The sequence below is a fragment of the Platichthys flesus genome, chromosome 2, assembly GCF_949316205.1.
Source record: "Platichthys flesus chromosome 2, fPlaFle2.1, whole genome shotgun sequence".
NCBI lineage: Eukaryota > Metazoa > Chordata > Actinopteri > Pleuronectiformes > Pleuronectidae > Platichthys > Platichthys flesus.
Genome location: NC_084946.1, coordinates 5785822 through 5806721, shown reverse-complemented (window position 1 = coordinate 5806721; position 20900 = coordinate 5785822). Strand labels below are relative to the sequence as shown.

The window sequence follows — 20900 nt, the reverse complement described above, 5'->3', positions numbered from 1 at the left end:
CAGGAGGGTTTTGACTTGCAGTTTTCCAACAGGTCAGTCACTCCAGATGTGTGGCAGTGGGTGGGGAAGTCATAGTTTTCAATGTTGCCTCTAGGTTTCTTTGAAGCAGCTGCTGGCTGCAAGTTCCTGGAAGGGAATGCACCCCCCCGTTATGCCCTGATCTTTGGGCTTGTTGAACCGGTGCCATCTGGCTCTGACGAAGAAAGCAGCAGGATAAGACTCCCGCAACATCTCCTGCACTTCATCAATGGCACTGCAGTAGCTCCTGTGGTGGGCTTGTAATAGGAGGTGGGATAAGAATTTGAGGTGATTGCTCTTTAACTTGAGTTACTGGTGTAATTAACATGAATAACAAAGGTGGGTACAATTTAAAGGAGGGGATTTCATAGTATTGACCCAATTAGTGTCCTTCATGATGGTTGGCCAAAAAAGACATGCAATATGTGAATAGTAATAATGTTATAATCGATAATTAACTAAAAATGAGATCCATTCCAGACAGGAGATGAGAATTGTAATCAGTATTTTTCAGGGTGCAAGGGGAGCCTTGTCCAGGACTGAAAGTTAGTGATCAGTAAAATATTGTGCCTATATTTGTAATAGACTGCTTTATATAGATGATTTAGGATGCCACTAAATCGCTCGATATCACAATGACAAGCTAAAACATTCAAATTGAAAGACAAATGAAATAAAACACGTTATGAACAGATATAAAAAGCCTCAGAAGTGGCTATTGCCAACATTGAAAATTTGGCTGGTTCCACTGCAGTTAGAGGAGAAGGGAAATTAAGTGGGGGTACACCAGTGAGCTGATGAAGCAGCGTAATGGAGCTACATATGTGCAGATTCTGAAAAATTATCAGGAGCGGCCAATTGACTAATGGTCACTTGGAATTTGATAGGCCTTTCTACTAATATGCTGCTGTAGCTACGCAGCCGGTGTAGACATACTGTACAGTTATATTACTCTTTTCTGTCTATCGGGAGTCCTATTCTTGTAGATGATTGTAAACTGTAATGGCAGCAGGAAACGCCTCAGCTAAAAACTCCCTGGGCTGCATTGTTAGAAAGAGAACATCTAGTTAGAAGAAGGCAGCAGTGGCTTTAATGTCCATTCGTTGCACGTTTAAAAGAGATAAAGGGCGATAGAAAACACATAGAAACAACTCTGTACAACTGATAGAACTGAGGGGGTGCATTGGATATGACCTACCTGCTCTTTGTGAGTCTTAAAATCTTACTGCTGTAGAATTCGTAGCTTTTGGTAGAGGTTCATAAATAACCTCATCCTTTAGTTACTTTTGACCAGAGCTTCCCATTGCAAGTCCTGCCCTTCAGGCAAAGACAGAGGGAGACATTGAAACTGAAGTTTTACTATTCATAATGTGCTGTCCATACACTCTGCCTGGAGCACAGCACTGTGCCAAACTCATTTTATAAGAGGCTTGTAGTGATGGGACTCAAGACTCAGACCTGTTTAGGACCGGTTGTCAAATGTTTTCTGATGTATATTGCAGGGATTTAACTTTATGAAGCATGCTATCTTGCATGTGTGCTCACTGAGAGTGTTTACACACTCGACTTGCGTCAAGATATGCTTTAGGGTGCTTTTGTGTGTCTGTGGCTCAGGGGGTGGATCGGGTCATCACTAATCAGAGGGTCGGGGTCGATCCCAGGGTCCATCACTCCGCGTGCCAAAGTGTCCTTGGGCAAAATACTGAACCCCTTATTGCCCCTGACGGTTGTTCCGGCAGTGTATGAATGACGTGTGATAGAGAAAGGGTTGCACATAGATGCACTGTATGAATGTGAATGGCATTGCTCAGTGGTCATCAAGACTAGAAAAGTGCTTTATAGATGGAGACCATAACATCAAATATTGTGACTTAATTCAGGTCAATTTACAATTTTATTCTCATAACATTTTCACTTTTTCCCATAAAATCTGGGAGTAAAGTCTCCAGGGTAAATGTATCTATCATTATTACAATGTTGTCCTCTAAGTGTCCAATTTCTTCCCCTAATTTGACCATAATACTCGTAATTATGCACTCGCTTTAGTAAAATATGTTTTTGTTGTTCACCAACGCTATCGCTATTTACCATCAATATAGTACCATTTACATTAGAACTGATCAGCAGAGGATTAAAAACAGCGTCACATTTTATCAAACTGCTCGGCCGCAACAACAGTACTCCTTCCTTCTTCAGGAACTTGTCTCTCCTCAGTGGCACTTGGGTCATGAGAATGGAACCGCGGCTCGAAAGCCGAGAGAGAAGTAATGTGACTGACTGAGAGGATCATGTGTCATCACCACAGCCTTCAATTCATCTCCCACTTCACCAAATCTTTCACTTCACACGCACGAATGAAAATAGCCGGAGCACTTTGGCCAGCCCTCACCACAGACTGAGTGCAGAGAGGTAAATACAACTGTAGTTTTTAACAGAAGGAAAAAGTACCTCTCTGCAGTTTGAACCGAAAACGTTTGAGACGGTCTGCAGCACCACACCATCAGATTCAGAAGTCTTCATCATGTTTGCTGTGAGGATCCTGTTAAAGACATTTTGACATGTAACATTAGCACTTTAAATAATTCAAATGATAATAATATATGATTTGATAATACAAATGAATCACAACTGCTGCTACATCCATCAACACCTTGATATTCTGACTCACTAGTATTTAGTTGTAGTTGTCGTACTATTGTTGGTATGTGTACCATTATGGCACGCAGTTGTCCTCGAGGCATCAGTACTTGGCAGGTGTTTGTGTCTCTGTGGACAGGTTGTGTCACATTAAGAAAATGTCACAACCACACACAATTCAGTCACAACACTTTACAGGTGTGCAGCTGTGATAAAAATGAAGATTGGTTTCAGTGCATGTGGTGTGACCCATGTGGTAATGACCACTGAGTACACACGGGTCGGAATATTACAGGCATCCCATCCCATCAGCCTCTATACGCCCGGGCCACACTGGATGTGTGAGCGGCGTGTGGGTCGCAGAACATCTTGCATTTCATTTCGTCGTCCATGTTATCAGGTCAGAGCAGCCACGTGTGAGCCCCACTGCTCCTGTGTGGCTCACAGCAAAATAGAAAGTGAAAATGATCTTTCACGACAGTTTGAATGTCTCTCTGTTCCATATGGTTGCAAAATTCAAAGTTAAAGTGCCCCAGCGTTTCTGTCAACTTAAATCCAGACATTTGTTTTAGCCAGGTTTTTGTTGATCACACAGTCAAACCAGAAACCTCATGTCGGAGCTCTGCAGCAGACACGCTCCCTGTGTGAACAAGGAGCGACGCAGCAGTCACACACTGCGGATGCACCTCCTGCTGATTGGGCATAACAGTCATTGGTTGGAGCAGACACACGTCTTTGGCAGAGCTGCCATTTTGATCTTCACTATCTACCTGCACATCTTGTTCCTGAATCTTTGCACGGCAGGTTAAATAAAAGCCTGGGCACAGACAGAAACACCTCACAGTATTCAGAACTTCTTTTGGGTAGCTGTATAGACCAGAGCTATTATTTATGTCATTAGAAGAACCTGTGCTTTTCCTACTGTGAAAAAGATCTGATCACAACACTCAGCAGCTTTTTAATGTGCTGACACAGCCAGACATCATGCATTTATACGATGCTACATCACTACCAGGCTTCAGGATCTCTGTACCTCACTTTATCTATGTAATTTGATTTTACGCAACTTTATTTCGGAATGTGCCCCATGTTAGAACAAAGTAAGATAAAATAATGAAGTTAAAACTGACAACACAGAGGAGCCTGTGGAGAACTATGGACCTGGGACAGTGTGATACCGTCTCTGACACAGATTTGATTAGCCACACAGTAGTGGTTCAGATGTTAGTGAAATAGTCCTCCATTAATACAATGGTACCATAAGGAGCTTTCTTGGAAACAAACAAAAGTGATGTCTACAAGTCAGTGTTGATCATCAAAACACATTGTGTCTATCTCCGAGGTCAGATGTATTTTATTCATAGTTCACTTGCTGAATATATACATTAAAAAAATCTCTGTGGTGTGTGTATGTGTGTGTTAATGTACTGTTTACAAAGCTCTAGAAAAAACAACACAACTGCAAGATTATCAACTTCTCTGTCTTTAATGAAATCAACATTTCTCCTTCACATTAGAATTTGAAGGCTGCTTCCATGTAGGGATGCAGATTTAAGACAAATCTGAGCCAGTCCCTTAATTTCTATTAAACTAATGTCGCACGTATGTCTTTTAATATATACGTTTAATTCCATTTAAATGTATATATGTAATATAATCATGATTTGATATGAGTACCATCAGTACCTCCTACACAGACCACACTGATCAGGTAAAAGCACCAGAGGTGTAATATGGTTTGTTCCCACTGAAGAACATTTTTTAAAACATCTTGACTCTCTGTGGTCAGCCCTTTGGACTCTCGATTTGTTCCTTGCAGAAGGAACCTGACTTGCACCTGCAGCGTCGATGCTTTGAACGTCAGTAGGACTTGAGACTGCATTAGCATGGAGTACATAATAAGCTGGCTGAGTCAGCGCCCCTGAGGCATCAATAAACAGGGCTTTGACCTGAGATTGCAGACAATGCACATAAATGTCTGACACTGATTGAAGCCTGAATCAACCATCCACATAATACACAGTGGCGGAGTCCCCTGCTCTATTTCTGATTCAGGAAGGTGCAGATTTAAGTCATCCTTTGTTTACTGTTGGCTCTATATCTCTGAGCCACATGTCTTTAAATGTATTTAGACTTTTTTGCTTGTTCATATAATGTGCTTCCTAAATGCTGAGAAGATACAAATTCTGAACAAATACTTGTTTTTGTAACACTACTGTCAGGACATGGGCATTTCAGATTTCATAATAGAGGAATTACACACATTCAGACATATCAGGTACAGGGTCGTTTTTGTACATCACACACACAAACTGCTGATACCACACACTTGCCTGAGACCATAAGACTTAAAGATGCAGCACGACAGCTTAAGTCTCCTCAGATTCCTCTCTTCATCCCTCTTTGTGTTTAGATTAGAAGTGGTTGCGGTACAGCAAAAAAACTATAAACCTCTTCTGCTGAGGTATTTCAGGTATTTTCCCAAGTGCAGCTGTAACTGCCATAATTAAACTGCTAGTGGGCTGAAAAAAAATCGGAGATGCATCTGTTATCAGCAACACCAGGCCCTGTCGCTTTACTCCGCCTTCTCCTAAGCAAGATCCCTGCAAACCTGTGCGCTGCCAATTGAATAAGTACCCGGGCTACTCTCAAACCATCTGTTTGACATTTTCCTGTCTGCTTCTTCTGTCTCGTGGTCCCGGGTCGTAAACGATTTCGCCATGAATACAGATCCCAACAAGCTCCTTAACCGTGCACCCCTTCTCCCCAGTTCTGCTCCAGCTATTGCTGATTGTCAGATACAGTATTTAAGAAATGTGGGTTGGACCGCCTCAGGACCTACAGTGGCCGAGCTGATAACTCTTTTAAGTTATGTCCCACTGAAGCACTGTTTTAATGTATTAAAGAGATGAACCAACATGACCTCAAAATGGGTTTAAATCTTAATGAAGTCGGGGAGAAATGCCCCAGAACGAGCTTCATTTAAAAATATCTGCATCTCCATAAGTGAGTGCTTTTATTTCATGTGCTGCTGCCACATTGTGCACGTCAGCTGGCTCTACTGTGCAAGATGCTTGGTTTTTTTAAGCATATTGTGACACTCTCAGTGGGAAATTGGCAAATAAATAAAGTTTTACTTGACTCAGTTGTCACCACTTAACACATTTGAAAGCTTTTTAAGAAGGGGGGGTGGGTCAAAGGGAGGCTGTGCGGCTGGAGCTCTCTGGTAATCTGTGTTTCTTTGGTCTAGGTTCTGTTCTGGGAGGATGGATCTGGGCAGAGCGATGCCGACAGAGTGAAGGTTATCAACACCACAGCACAGCTCTCTGGCTTGAAGGGCAGCACGGTCTATCTGATCTCAGTCAGAGCCCAGAACAGCGCTGGACTCGGACCCAGCAGCCCTGCGCTTAACGTCACCACAAAGAAACCACGTGAGTCCGCACAGATTCTCAGCTGCTGCATTTTAGCACGTGTCAACTATCCACAAAAAGTAGCCAGTTAGTCGTGGGAGATTTTCCAACCCTTAATGTATTTGAGAGAGGTTGAGTTGTGCTCTGTGCTAAAGATATTTTATCTACTATAAATTGTAAAGTATAAGAATGTCAATATCTGTTAATATCGTGGCTGGTAGGCACAAATAAGTCCATGTAGCCCTTTTCAAACATGAACTCTGGAGGATTACTGACGAATTGGGTCTGCCTCCAGAGTGTTCCGGTTGGGGGGGGGGGGGGCATGCAAAGACAGAATGTAACCTATAAAGCCGCTGCGAAGATCACATGTTTTTTTTATTACAGCACATTGACACTGGTGTCTGCTCTCATCAGCAAAAGGTCTATCTCAATCTTTGTTGATGTCTTCTACGTGTGTGGCTCCTCTTCCTCATCCTGACACAGCTTAGAAATGTCATCATCACTGTGAATCCTGTGGAAAATGTCAATGGCTTTTTTTAAGTTTTTTACCAGTTGGCTGGCAGGAGAAACTGTAGGAACTTATAGTGGTATATCCCAGAAAAACACAAATGTCCAAAGGTGGCGTGACATTCACCACTGTCTTTTTTTATTGAAATAAATATAAAAGTGAGTGACACACATTCATAAGGCAGAATGAGGGTTCCCAACAACACAAATCACAATATTAACACAACCTACATTTGAAAAAAGAATTGTTGACACTGTGGTCTTTCTTAGAGAATTTTTTTACAACACCCACATGCTAGAAACGTATCGCTGGCTCTCGTCATCTGTCTGTCTAAACTGCCTGTGAAGCCAGCAGCACATGACACTCAGGTAGTAATAACTGAGGGTGTCAACGAACACGACAAGCAACATTTGAACCGAGCTTCAAACCGACCGCTCCACTAATTTGAACTCTCCAAGCGACAGGTCAATAACTTCCCCTGACATTTTAATGGCTGCCATTGAATTCCCACACACTCCTGCTTGCTGACACCTGAGTGGAGAACAATGCACATACTTTCCCTTTGTCTCTGGGTTTCAGCTCAAAGTCAAATAAAGTGTACATTTTCTCATTCGTCTCGTTCCCCAAATCAGCGGTCCCCAACTTTTTTGGCGCTACGGACCGGTTGGATGTCAGACAATATCTTCACGGATCGGCCTTTAGGGTGTGGCTACAGAGCCTCACTACGGAGGCACTCTGGTACGGCCTCGGTAACATCGGTAAATTTTTTTAACGAGATTACCGAATTGTTAATATGCGCCCTCAAATTAATTATTGCGTGGTAAGTTACCAGCAAGACAGAGACGGAGGGATACCAAAGCTCCATCAGGCATGCGCTGCACTTCTCTGCGCTTTGGAGATTTTTTTTTGTTATTTAAAAAATGTATTCGTTAATTAAAAAAAATTCCACCGATGTCACTACAGATATGATGTCGGAAATGGCAACAGAGTTTATAGCGGTGTTCACGGGATCTCAGGGTATTCTGCCGTGACTTTAATCCGGAACACCGGCAGAGCTGTTTTCTCGAACATACTTTTAAGGCCGCCATCATTTGCGATCTCCAGCAGCTGATCTTCTTCTTGCACAGACATGCTGGATTCACCTGGTTTGTTGACAAAGGGGTCCGACAAATACCTCCTGGGTTTGTGTTCAGCAAAAAAGTCATGTGACCGAGACAAGCGTCTTGACAACGCTAAAGCATGAGTCATAATGGAGAGGATCCGGTCATTTTTCAAAATAAAACACTATTCAGAATCAGATAATAAATAAAACAGACAAAATGTCAGTTGTTTATTCTTTCTCTACGGCCCGGTACCAAATGACCCGCGGCCCGGTTCAGGTCCACGGCCCAGGAGTTGGGGACCACTGCATTAAATCAAAAGCATGCACCTGCAGTCTCTTCATGGTGATACACTTAAAATGGCAAAATATTCAGAGAGTCTGTTTACGGCTCCATATCTTATAAAAGTTCTACATCCGCATCTCACACGGTGTGGTGTACACATCGTCACAGGGTTCAGTGAGTGTGACCTGCTGCTGGTGTGACCTGCGCCAGAAAGATTCAATTCTGAGAAATAAATAAGACACATTTACATGGATAGCGATATTCAGACTCTTGACCTTATTGTGGATAGTATCAAAATTATAATGAAGTTTACATGATTCACGTCAAAATGATGTCCACTGCGTCATGCACCTCACATTACACTTGAAGCCAGGTCATATGTAGTAGCAGTTGGTCACTGCTGTATGTAGACTACTGCTACAACAGGATGTTATGATGAGATTAAGACTTACACATGTCTACATTATGACACTAAGCTCAGAATAGTCCACATGTCTCAATGTGATCATTGGTCATTCAGAGTATGAGTACTTATTTGGATTATGATCATCAGAAAATGCGGTTTACATGGACATTTCTTATTCCCCCTATTGTATTAATCACATTAATAAGGGAATAATGGTTTGTCCTTGTATTTGTTTGCTCCTGGCTGCACTGCTGTAGACTGAAAGGGCAGCTCTCCACAGTTTTCCCACATTATATTTCCACACCTCTCGTATATCACAGCTGTTTTTGAATTTTCCTCTTATACGTGTATGTTTTCACACAGAAGCTGAGTCTACACAGCAGGATCCCATTTCTCTTCATTCGGGAAACATTGTGAAATCTCCTCTAGGTGTTTTGTGTTAAACTCTGCAAACCTTCTCCTTCCTTGGTCCAGTCGTGTGATAATATGAAATGAAGCAGAACACTCAATAGTCCGTTTGTCTGGAGATACAAAGTGTGCACAGCCATTTGATAAAAACAAATCAAGATATCATAAAAATCCTTTTGTTTGTATCTCTGGTCTGTGGCTCAACATGGAAACAGTCTGGATAGAGAATGTGATTCTACAAACTAAATAACTGGTTGTAGTAGATGCAATATTTTGGAATATATTTATGTACAAAACATATTGACTGTGAATTTTGTCGTAGTATTACTAGAAGTAGTATAAGGCCGCAGTTGTAGTAGTTGTGTGGTCGTCAGTTTAATTACACAACTGAGTCCACTTCCTCAAAACAAAACTCTCAAAAGTCATTATTCTTTTACTTTTTTCATTTGTTTTTTTCCCTCGTTCAATATATTCACTTATTCAATCTCTTTCTCCGGCTCAGACTGCCTCCGTTACCATGTCATGACTATATTCATGACTGCCATTCTAATGTTTCATATCGCAAATGTTGTTTTGTTGTTTTGCATTTTAAAAAAGTGCCGAAGCAGCTGTGGCACCTAAATGAGAAGCCCTCTCGACCTGAAGCATTTCATTGAATCACGTTGCAGTAAAGACTCTCACGCTGCCGCAGGGTGAAATTTTCATTTCATCCTTATTAGCCGAGTTTTCACTCACAGAATGAAATTTTAATCAAAGAGCGTGAGTTTTGCAGCTTTTTGTTGACCTCTGTTTTTCTCCAGGTTTTTTTCCTCAAGGTTGAAGTGTGTGTTGAATGAAAAGCATTATGCTGCAGCACCACAAGATTAAATCCAGGCTGAATGCAAAGTTACCTTAGAGACTGTGACACTGGTTCATTCATTCGTTTGTGCTACTTTCTTTTTTCTGAAACGCGTGTCTACACCTCTGGCAGCTCCCAGTCAGCCCCCGGGGAATATCGAGTGGAGTCTGACCAACTCGAAGATCTTTCTAAACTGGGAACATGTCAAGGCGATGGAAAATGAGTCTGAGGTGACAGGATACAAGGTGAGTTTGTCAGAGTAATAACAGAAACTCCACAACTGGGGAAACAAATAGAGCTCCAGCTGCTGTCATCCTAAGAAATGGCTTTCTCATTGCAGTGGAAAGATAGACCTCGACACTCCAGTGTTACATTATGGATTGGCCCTGTCTGGCCTTTCAAAATTAAAAGATCTGTTCCAGGTGATAAAATGAAAGGTGTCGCGCCTCAGAGGCAATTTAGCTTCTAGCACCCGCTACAACAATGCATCACGTTGGATCCTCTTTGCATATATGTGTAATAAAAACACTGTTTTGATAATGCTGCTTGTGTGGGTGTGTTGTGTGTGGTTGTGTGTCTGTGTTTGTTCAGATATCTTTGTGAGGACAATTTTGAGCTCACAACCAACTGAGTGAGGACATTTTGGGTGTTCCTCACTTTCTGACCCACTTTTAATAAGCTGCTTCAGGGTTAAGACTTGGTTTTAGGGTTAGTCTTAGAATTAGGTCCAGGTTAATGTAAGGATTAGGCATTCAGTTGTGATGGTTAAGGTTATGGTGAGGGGCTAGGGAATTTATTATGCCGATGAGTGTCCCCACTCAGACAGATGTACAAACATGTGTGTGTTCTCTGTAGATATGAACCTCTGCTCATTTAATGATCTGATTTAATGAGTCTTTTGTTGAGCTCTTGCTGTAAGGGAGCGTGTGTTTCGCATGTAGACGGTAATTGTGAAATATGAATTGAAAGATTTTTTAACCCTTTCTGTGTTCCAAAAAATTAAATAAGAAGTGCAGCTCTCTTTCCTCTGAGAAAGAGTTTCTTTTGAACGACACAATAAAACATGTTTCTACATATTAAAGAATATAAAATAACATGGCTAAATGAGTAAAAACAATAAAACAATGTCTGATGTATTGTTTTGAAATGCCTGCGTTCCTCCAGGCTGAGTCACCAGGCCAAACCTGCGCCGCACAAGACAGAGAGATATAACCAAATTTTGACTGCACACATTTTCCCTGCCTTCAGGATTTGTTTTTTTTTCACACGGGGAATTAATATATTGAATGAAGTGGTACATTCCTCTGCTGAACAGTCATAAAGGTTTCATTTCTCACCGAGAAACGAGGTGTTCACCCTCAGATTCATTTTGTCCGCCTCCAGGTTGTGTATCGTCAGAACTGGCAGGGCAGGACCACTGTCCTGGAAACCAATAAGACCAGTGTGGAGCTGCAGATCCCTTCCGGCGAGGACTACCTCATTGAGATCAAAGCTCTGACCAAAGGGGGGGACGGCACCAGCACCGGCCCCATCCGCATACCAAAAATGTCCAGTAAGTTTCCAGCACTCTGCAGCATGCAGATGATCAGAGCTGGGATTGAGCAGAGCAGCAGTGAGATGGGAGCACTGGCTGTGACTAATCCCCAGTGAGATTGATGCTGTTTATCACTAGTACCATTACTGTAGCTTGAACAAAGCCTTCACAGTTCACATATAATGAGACTGCACTGAGGGCAGAAAACGTTATTTTAATAGAAAGATGTGTGTCAGTCTGTCAGCGAGCAGGGTGTCTCAGAAACAAGCTCAAGATTTTGGGAAACACGTTTAAAAACTTTCTCCCTCAGAAAAGATGAGAAGACGAAGATCAGGCTTGTGTGCAGCTGGAATAAGAATGTAGTTATTCCGGTTTAGCAGACAGACTTAAAGCAGTTCAGGAACAGAGTTTAGTTGTAGTCAGTGTTCAAACATTCATCCCTGTCAGCTCACCTGAAGCAACAAAATATTCACAAGTTATATTCCCGAGCTAATTCTAGATTTACTATACAACCACATACAAAAAGTAATGTAGTAGTAATTTTCTAAAATACTGGTCTCTTCCGTGTGATGAAACTTGGCTAAAGATGTTTTTGTTTTGTTCTCGCTTAGGAAGCTCTCATTAGGTTATCATGAAGGTAGCACCACCTTGTAGGTCTTTACAAAAAAGTAACTTTTTTCAACTTATTGCTCCTTTTTTTCCTGAATTTCTTAGCAATTTTTTTGTACGAACTTTCTTGTCAAATTGTTTTGTTTAGTTTTTCATTTTCAAATAATTATATAATGATAATGATTACCATTTATTTTTAAAATATAAATATATTACGAATACAGTTACATCAGCCATTCAAACAAAACAACATCAAATCTTTAAGGACGATTTGACTTTAGGAGCCACCACATTGTGCGACCTCCTTTGATCAGTAATGATGAACCAGACCTTTTTTTTATTGTATCCAGTTTATCCTTCTCAAAAGCTATAAATATGTTTTATTCATCACAAAACTGGTAAACAACATGTTTATGACTTCTTATATTCATATTTGTCTTTTTTTCTCAGGTCTTAACTCCAAGGGATGTGTGTGCCCAGTTTCAATGAAGACCTGCTGTTTCATGATGTTTATATTCTCTATGTTTGTGTTGTAGCTTCTGATGCCTTCATATTTAGCGTTGGACATTAGAGTGACTACGGTCTTTGATTTTCCTCTTCTACATGTCAGGTTTGTGGAATGGAGAGTTTTATCAACCCAAACTGAATGATGGGAATCATTCTGACAGGTTGTCAAATGCCCACTAATCCGTGGTTGGACTGTTACTCGTTGGCAACAGTACAGTTACAACGCATTTTCATCTGGCTATTTTCAGGACCACTGCCATCCTCCAGGATGCACTGATAAACATGGAAAGATGAATTTCTTATCTTTATTTGTGAAATGAACATGAGCACGGTTTCATGTCTGTTTCCACCTTTTCTGCCTCAACCTCCAGGATCTTTCTTGGCTCGATGTGACTCCAATGAATGTTATAGACCCAGAGGTAAAAGTTCTTAGTTCTGTTCATTTGGTATTAAAGTGTTGATCCTTGATATTTTGAGTGTATTGTAAACTGATTCAATATAGGCTAGAAAATGAAATGACCAATCGACTGATGGCTCTAGCTTCAAGATACAATATTGATTTCCTTATGAAGTAAAGCAAATATATTTCCAGATGCATTGCACATAGAGGTTGTACAAGTATTCATAAATAATGCATACACCCACTTACCTGTGAACGTTCGTGAAAACCGACTGGCAACTAACAATGGTTTAATCCCCAGATAACAAAAGGAACAACATTAAAACCAACTGAGCAGGTAATTGTTGATAATGTTGTGTTTCATCAGTTTTCTATATCTGATCAGTAAATCCATCAAAACAGACAATCTTCAGGGTTAACACTTTAACACCGGGCTGTCAGTCATCCACACAGTTAGATTAGCCGTCAATGTTTTCCCTGTTGATTTTATGCAAGAGCACTCTGGCTGATCTTCAAGTGTTTAACAAAGCCGCTTTGCCTTGCTGTGTGTATATTCTTCAAACCTCTTGTCAAGCTGTCTCAATTATACTGAAGGGCAAACTAATCACACATTGAATGTAAAATGTTATTAACTGTATTTATTTTGTTTGTACAATTATATTTTATGATATATCTGCGAGGGACGCACAAAGTGATTGTAGTGACAAGAGGTCCAACTAAATCAATTTAGCCATTATTACCGTTACTGTACATCCAACATCAACAGATGAGTAAGAGGTGTTCTGTTTGCTTTTTGTTAACAGCAAGCAGAAGCATCTAAGCTAAGTAAATACACATCACAATACTCAAACTAGCTGCACATGTAAAAATAATCCAATACAGTACAAATAGCATTTCTCTTTGGACTTTCCGACTTGGATATGGACCTTTCAGAATAACAGCCTTTTTATATTGCAATTTAGCAAAGGTTTACTTAAATATATGACAGGATACCACAGTAAACCAATGGCTATTTTACAGAAAATCACTTTGTGTTGTTTAATATGATGAAGAATATCTGCATCAGTACATTATTACACCTCCTCCAAGACCATTTCCCTTGTGCAGAACAGATGAACATACAATGTAGAGGAATATATTTCGTAGGACGTTGGTTTTTAGTGATTTGTCGCCTTCACACGATTACAGTGATGTTCAGTTATGAAACGTAAAGAAAAGCTTCTGTAAATGTTTGAGCTCTGTTTGCTTTGCATAACTTTTATTTCAGATGGTTTGATTTTTCCCTTCACTCAGGATGTGTCATTTCAACACATGCACTGTCACAGTTATTAATATGATCAATCACCAGACATATTAACACAACTGTCATAAATTAAATAATTTGTATTGAGCAGACGAGTGAAATGAAGAGATGCAGGTGTTGAAATGATCTCGTCCAGAGAGCAGCACAGTTTGTCCTTCATGTAGCCGTGAGCTTTATTCTTTATTTTGAAAGACTTAAGTGTATATTTTTCTATGTACATCTATTGTTCTACTAAAAAGCTACAGCCTATGTGAAATCTATATCAGTCCAAGCATCCTTAATTATTTCATTGAAGAGTTTATTTTGTGCCGTTCCTTTCACCCTCTACATTCGCGTAATTAATGTTTTTATTTCCTGTTGCAATCTCTAATTATGATGTCGGAAATGTGTATCTATGAAAGTTCTCATTTTAATATTATCATGCTTTCTTTATCTGAATCTGCAACTTGTTACTTATGTAATGTAATACCATTGTATTAATAAGATATCTCTGTGAGATGACGAGGACTTAATAAAATCTTCATATTGAAACCCTTTAATGGTTTTCTATTCATTTAATTATTATTATGCCTGCTTCTTTATTGGTGGTAGTGTCAGTATTAAAACTGGTCCCCGGGGATTTCCGCTGCTCTCTGGAGTGTGCAATGGTGAATCACAGGAAATATGGTGATAGTCGTCTGAACAGGTTGTAGCAGCAATAAAAAAAAAAGGTGGCGAGAGATATTCCCTGAGGGCTGAGGTAAAATTAGCAAGAGATTAGTTTCCTGTGGTTGTTTTAGCAAAGACTTGATTTATGTTCTTTTAGAAGAGACTTCATACATGTAAGACAGTTTCTCTCTTCTGGGATATGAGGAAATACAGAGTTTATACAACCGACAAAAAATAAATTAGAAGCAGTCACACTAATGGATAAAACCGATGACCTAAAAACAAACATACGGTTCATGCTGCTGATTGATGAACCCTAAGATCCATTTCTCACAACATAAAATAAAGTTAAACACAGACTTTTCACAACTTATATGGGTTATTTCACTGCCCCACATTAGATAAGACTAAAGCAGAGACGTTGCAAGGGAGAAGACCATCCACTCGAGGAATTCCAAATCTAATAATCCGGAACATCAAAGATGGCGGATGTATGACACATGTCTCAGACCTCCACGACAACAGCCAATCATCTGCTGAACCGGGACACAAGAACAGCAGTTACATTGTTGCACTGACACAAGCACGCAATTGAGGTTCAGCTGAAAGTGGCAGCGTGAGAAGAAAGACCGTGAATGAATAGAGAGAGAATAGAATATGAAAGCAGAGGAGGGCATCAACCAAAACTTGTGTGACCCCTCGACTACGTGTAAAAAACATCAGACATTTTGTATTTGTTCATGAGCTCTGGTGGGATGAGCCGACAGCGTCACGTCACTGGATTGATACCAGATGATCGTTTTAGATATTAGGTCTTAAATACAGATTCTTGCTTTTCTGCAACAACAGAATGTGAGAGATTGGTGGCAGCTCCCTCAGAATTTGAACTCAGAATGCCTAAATCATTGATACACTAACAAAGTTGGATCTAAGTTATTTACACAACCTGATTTTTTTAGGGCCCAAGCATTCACAGTGGGAGGCCCTATTGAAATTGTAATGATTATTATTATTATTATTATTATTATTATTATTAAGGCAAATTAATTAGCTTTTTGAGGGCTTTAACATGCTCAAATCTTTACCAAAATTTGCGGAAAGTTGGAAAGTGGTGAAAATTTACGTATTCTGGAGGAATTTTCAATGGGCGTAGCAAAAGGCTCAATAGTGCCCCCCCAGACCCCCGGAACGTGTACACAATGACCGATCTTCACAAAAATCGATTCACACGGTATCATGACCAGACAAACAAAAAAGTCCCTAGTTGTACTTGTAATGGAAAGCAAGACAAAGAGTGAGATGTGGACTACAGCATCAAACTAGGACAAAAATCACCATAGTCCTTATTTTGGCCAAGCCGACAGGTTGGGGATGTCTGGACACACACATCCAGTCTGATCACTCGCAGACAGTCTGTGAGAAATGAATCAGTTAGACTCTGAACAAAGAGAAACACCAGGGGCCAGATACGCAAAAATGATTCTGTGTATATGCTCAAAGACAAAAATATGCATATATGTTAATTTAATCCAATTTATGAAGCTATGTGTGTCACTGATTCAGTTTTTCTCTCAGAAACATAGATTGTCGTGCATCAGAGCACACACACGTCGATCCTGTGAACTTATGTTCTCTCTCATGTGTGTAAGTCTATACTGTCTTTTTTAGTCCCGACCTAGCGCATTATAAATTACAGTCTGGGCGCAGAAAGATGGGTGCATGTGTGTAGGTGTGAGATATATATATATTATATGTATATATATAGTATTCACCACCGCTAGATGCTTTTTTGTGACCCATCTGGCTGAGTTCTCAGCAACAATTTGCTCATACAGTCTATGGTTGTTGCAAAATGAAGTGAACGTGAACACTTAACGCACAACCAGAAGCTTCATAAAGTTACCCTGTGTGCAGGAGAGCTCTCTCATCCTGCACCGAAGTTAGCATAGTGTCGTTAGAATATGCTGTGCTGTGTACAGGTGTACACACTGCAGGTAAGGAGCAACACTCCTGTGTCCCTGTAAGGTTGGCCCAGGCGGTTATGGTTCTGCAGTCCAAGTGTATTTATTTTTACTGTTGCAACTTCATTCCCCATGCAGCAATATGTGCCCTCGCAATTTCCACTGGCTTGACTCTGTTCCAGGTAAGATCTAGACTCCCTCAGAGGACCTCCAGCCTCCTCCATTATACCCACTCGGTCCTACCAAAAAACATGGATTAATATTTGATAATCTCATTTTCTAAAAGGGAGATTACACTTGGTGCACAAAGCATCATAACTGTCTCTACTATATAGCAAAGCATACCAAACACACTTTTAGGTCCATATTAGTTCTCAAAAACGATTTAACAGCATTTGTCTTATGACACACCCCTTTAACTCTTCCATAATTGGTGCCTTCCCCCAGGAACCCATGTTCATGAGCCAATGGTACCTTCCAGCACAGTTTCTGCAGTTCTTGGTCCACACAGCAAAGCAGATGTACAGCAGAGAGGAAACAGGTGACAAACCTGATAATTATTTATTTTATTTAGTTTAAAAGTGTTTAAAACATGAAATGAAATGTTTGTCACCTTTTTCCTCCCTGCTGTGCATCCATGTTTCTTGGTAGGACCCAGTGGGTATAATGGAGGAGGCTGGAGGTCCACTGAGGGAGTCTAGATCTTACCTGGAACAGAGTCCAGCCAGTGGAAATGCGAGGGCACATATTGCTGCACGGGGAATGAAGTTGCAACAGTAAAAATAAATACAATAGGACTGCAGAACCATAACCGCCTGGGCCAACCTTAAAGGGACACAGGAGTGTTGCTCCTTACCTGCAGTGTGTACACCTGTACACATATATATATATATATATCTATGTCTTGGTCATGTTTATATGTGCATCTCACCCTGTGACCACATGGAAGCACTATTATACATTCTACTAATTCCAGAAATCTCTGTCTGTATGTGGCTCGAATATATTAAGAACTGTTAATCTTATGGCTTCAAACTTGTCACATGTGATATGTTAAAGGTTCAAGGATGTGCAAAGTAGAATTGGAGCCATTTGGACATACTATAGGTTCATATACATACAAATGTTAATAATAAAGCGACCAGGGCTCTGTAACAGCAGCGGCTAAGACTCATTGACATAAGTGTTGTCAATTGCATCAACCACGGGTTCATAACAAAAACAACAACAGCTGATTCTCCAGCTCAGGGTTCTTCGTACTGAGTCATTCAGCTGGCTGTTACTCGGCGTGGCTCAGTTACGGCAGGCCAGAAATCACAGGCCAAACATACAGCACAGTCAAACAGGGATGTTTAGAGAGGCCACTGCATTATTTGTTTTAATATGTCCAACAGTGTCAGGGAGGAATTCACATTCACTAACATAAATAAGTCTAAACCAGCTTGCAACACAAAGGACAGAGAGATAACAACGCACGGAGGAAGTGTGGCTTCATTCTCTGTTGACACCATTATTCCACAGTATTATGATGTGCAGGAGAAAATATTTGTTGTCTGCTATGTGCAAAAAAATACAGAAAAATTATGTATGTTCTTTATCAAATACAACTGTTGTTTTTGAATCCACGTCAAATTAAATAGTTTAAATTGGTAAAAGGGTAATGTAGCCTACAACTGATAACCAAACTAGGTTCATTAGATTCATTCTGAAAGTATTGTCCACAGCTGCTTTATTAAAATATTAATTTCATTAAATCCCTGCAGCCACCTAAAGGCAACAGGATAGAATTTCATGAAACCCATTTCTGACATTGTTTGCAGTTTAATCAAAGGTTTTTTGCATTTTTTTTTCACTCTCTACTAAATCAACATACTGCACCTGCATTTGAGTCCTGCTTTGTAATACGTAGCAGTGTGTTGTGTGCTCGCTTCTTCTGAGCATGAGGTCCCGGCACCACCTATGATCTTAAAGACCACCCCTCTAAAATGTATTATTTAATGTAAAGCACATGATCATAAATTGACGGACAACCAAATATTAAAAAAATCCAAAACCTTCAAAGCAGTTCAAAACAGTTTTATGTTTTGTATTTAAATTCAGACTTTTACTGTGCACACATGTGTGTGATTTAATGACACTAGACAATATATGGACAATACGATGGGCGCTTGTGGCTGAAGGGTAGAGTGGTCATCCTCTATCCATATGTTTGGCAGGTTGAGCCCCAGCCCATGCCGGGGTGTCCTTGGGCAAGACCCTGAACCATGAATGGCCCCTCATAGATGTTGAATGCACTAATTTGACTCTTTGTCACTTTGGATAAAAGTGTCAGATAAATGGCATGCAACAAAATAATATAACAATATAAATTGCAGTAAAATAACTGTGCATCTATTTTATGATTGAGGCAGAGTCAAGAGTCCTTCTCTCTGTGGGGAACATGTTTTTTTTCAAATGGGATGCCTTAGTGGATAATGATCTGCAGCGCCTCCTAGAGGGTGACAGATGAATCAGATGGCGAGGAGGATGGTTGGGGTCAGATTATTTTTTGTGCACTTGTGATGGTACATCATCAGATGGGAGGGGACGGCCATTGTACTTTGTGCATGTGATTGGCTGTTGAGGCTGCCAAACCAAACTATTATGGGTGAGTTGAGTATGTTTTCAATGGAAGACATAGCGCATTATAAATTACAATCTGGGTGCAGAAAGATGGGTGCATGTGTGTAGGTGTGAGAGAGTGAGAGACAGCGAGATAGACAGAGAGAGAGGGAGGGGAAAGTGGAGCTTCATCTAACCCATCCAATGCAATGTGGCTTTAGCTTGTTTCTAAGTTACAGACGTGAAGGTTATGGCTCAACCGGAGCATCAGTTTCAACTCTGTTTTATTAACAAGAGCAAACTAAAGTATTCCAGCAAATGCACAAAATAAGCCCTGAAGGCAGAATGGTACATGTTTTATGTGTTATAAGGAAGACTTTTAATTTATTTTAGTGTTTGACCTGCTTTTTTGGAAATGCGGCCTTTGATTGTGTTCCATTTGAGTATTGATGATGTTAGTTGACCAGAAATGGGGGGGTGTTGGGTGAGGGGCTGCATCTTAATGCTATAATGGTCTCACTGGTTTTGGATGTGTTGAGCTGACTGTATGGCCAAACTGCTCATTGTATTGATCTGAGGGAATATGCGTGTGATTTTGTGCATGCACATCATTCATTGAAGCCAAACTATTTAAAGGCAACCAATTAAGGGTTAAATCAGATGTCAGAGAAACATTTGTATTCATGACAACAAACCCTCCATCTTACCAAAAGGTATTTTCAGAGACTTTCAATCTAGTAATATCACCTGGTTGCGCAATCTTTAATCACGTTATGTAAATACACACATACAGTTGGTATCAGCAGCTCAGATCCGGGTTGAGCCAATTAAACGTACGATGGATTACGGAGTTTATCCCTGAGTCGTTTGTCTGGGCAGATAACATCATCAGCAGTGTGAATTTCCGCAGAGCGCACCAGGAGCTTCCTGATCTCCCCTCACAATCTCTGTGTCATGAACAAACTGATTTCCTTTTAACAGTCCGACACGGAGGAGAAATATACCAACTGTAATTTATGCAATGTTTCAAGTGAAGACGTACAGATGTGCGTTTGGGACAAAGATAGCATTTAACAGCCTAATATGCATGTTCAGCCTCCCTCGTCTGACACATCATTCAGGCTGGAGACATGGTAAGGCGCAGTATGTCAAAAAACGTCAGCAACTTACGTCAATGTACTCCTCCAAGACTCATTCCCACCCTGCAGAACTGCTGCACAATCTCCTTTGACGTTAAGCTGCCTATTCTGCCGCTGCAAAATTTGGCCTTAAATATATAAAGCAACCGCGAGAACCAGAGCTTGACTCACAGCTTGCAGCAAATCCTTTATTCATGGCAATCTTGGGAGAATGGCAGCGCTTGAGGAGTGGCGTCTCCACCTTTGCCAGGCTGCTCGTGTTGCGCTACTGAGAATCCACCTTCGCTCATTATGACCAACATGTGACGCCTCATGAAAAAAAAAACAGCTGGGGTCACCTAAAAAGCACAGGCTGATCTGTCATGAGCTTAAACCCAGGACTCTTATTTTATCCTACATATGGGTCCATCCCCATCTCATACACACACACACACTAAGAGTTGGCGCTGTGAGGTAAGGTGGGCAGCTCTGCGCCTACATCCAGTTTGAAAATATGATTTGTTGTTCATATTGAAAGTGAGTTGGGGGTGTGAAGGAGCTGACAATACTTTCTGGTATCGTTGAGTTGTAGGCTGCGAGATATGTCAG

At 40.7% G+C, this 20900-nt stretch overlaps 1 protein-coding gene across 1 annotated transcript in view; it reads left to right on the top strand.

Moving 5' to 3' along the window:
• LOC133960402 (contactin-4) overlaps window positions 1-14460 on the top strand; it is a 47505-nt gene extending 33045 nt beyond the window's left edge. The window contains 4 exon segments of the mRNA XM_062394974.1: window positions 5906-6086; window positions 9743-9855; window positions 10994-11162; window positions 12204-14460. Coding sequence (XP_062250958.1) covers window positions 5906-6086; window positions 9743-9855; window positions 10994-11162; window positions 12204-12289 — 549 coding nt within the window. The 3' untranslated portion in view covers window positions 12290-14460.
• Window positions 14461-20900: the final 6440 nt, after the last annotated feature.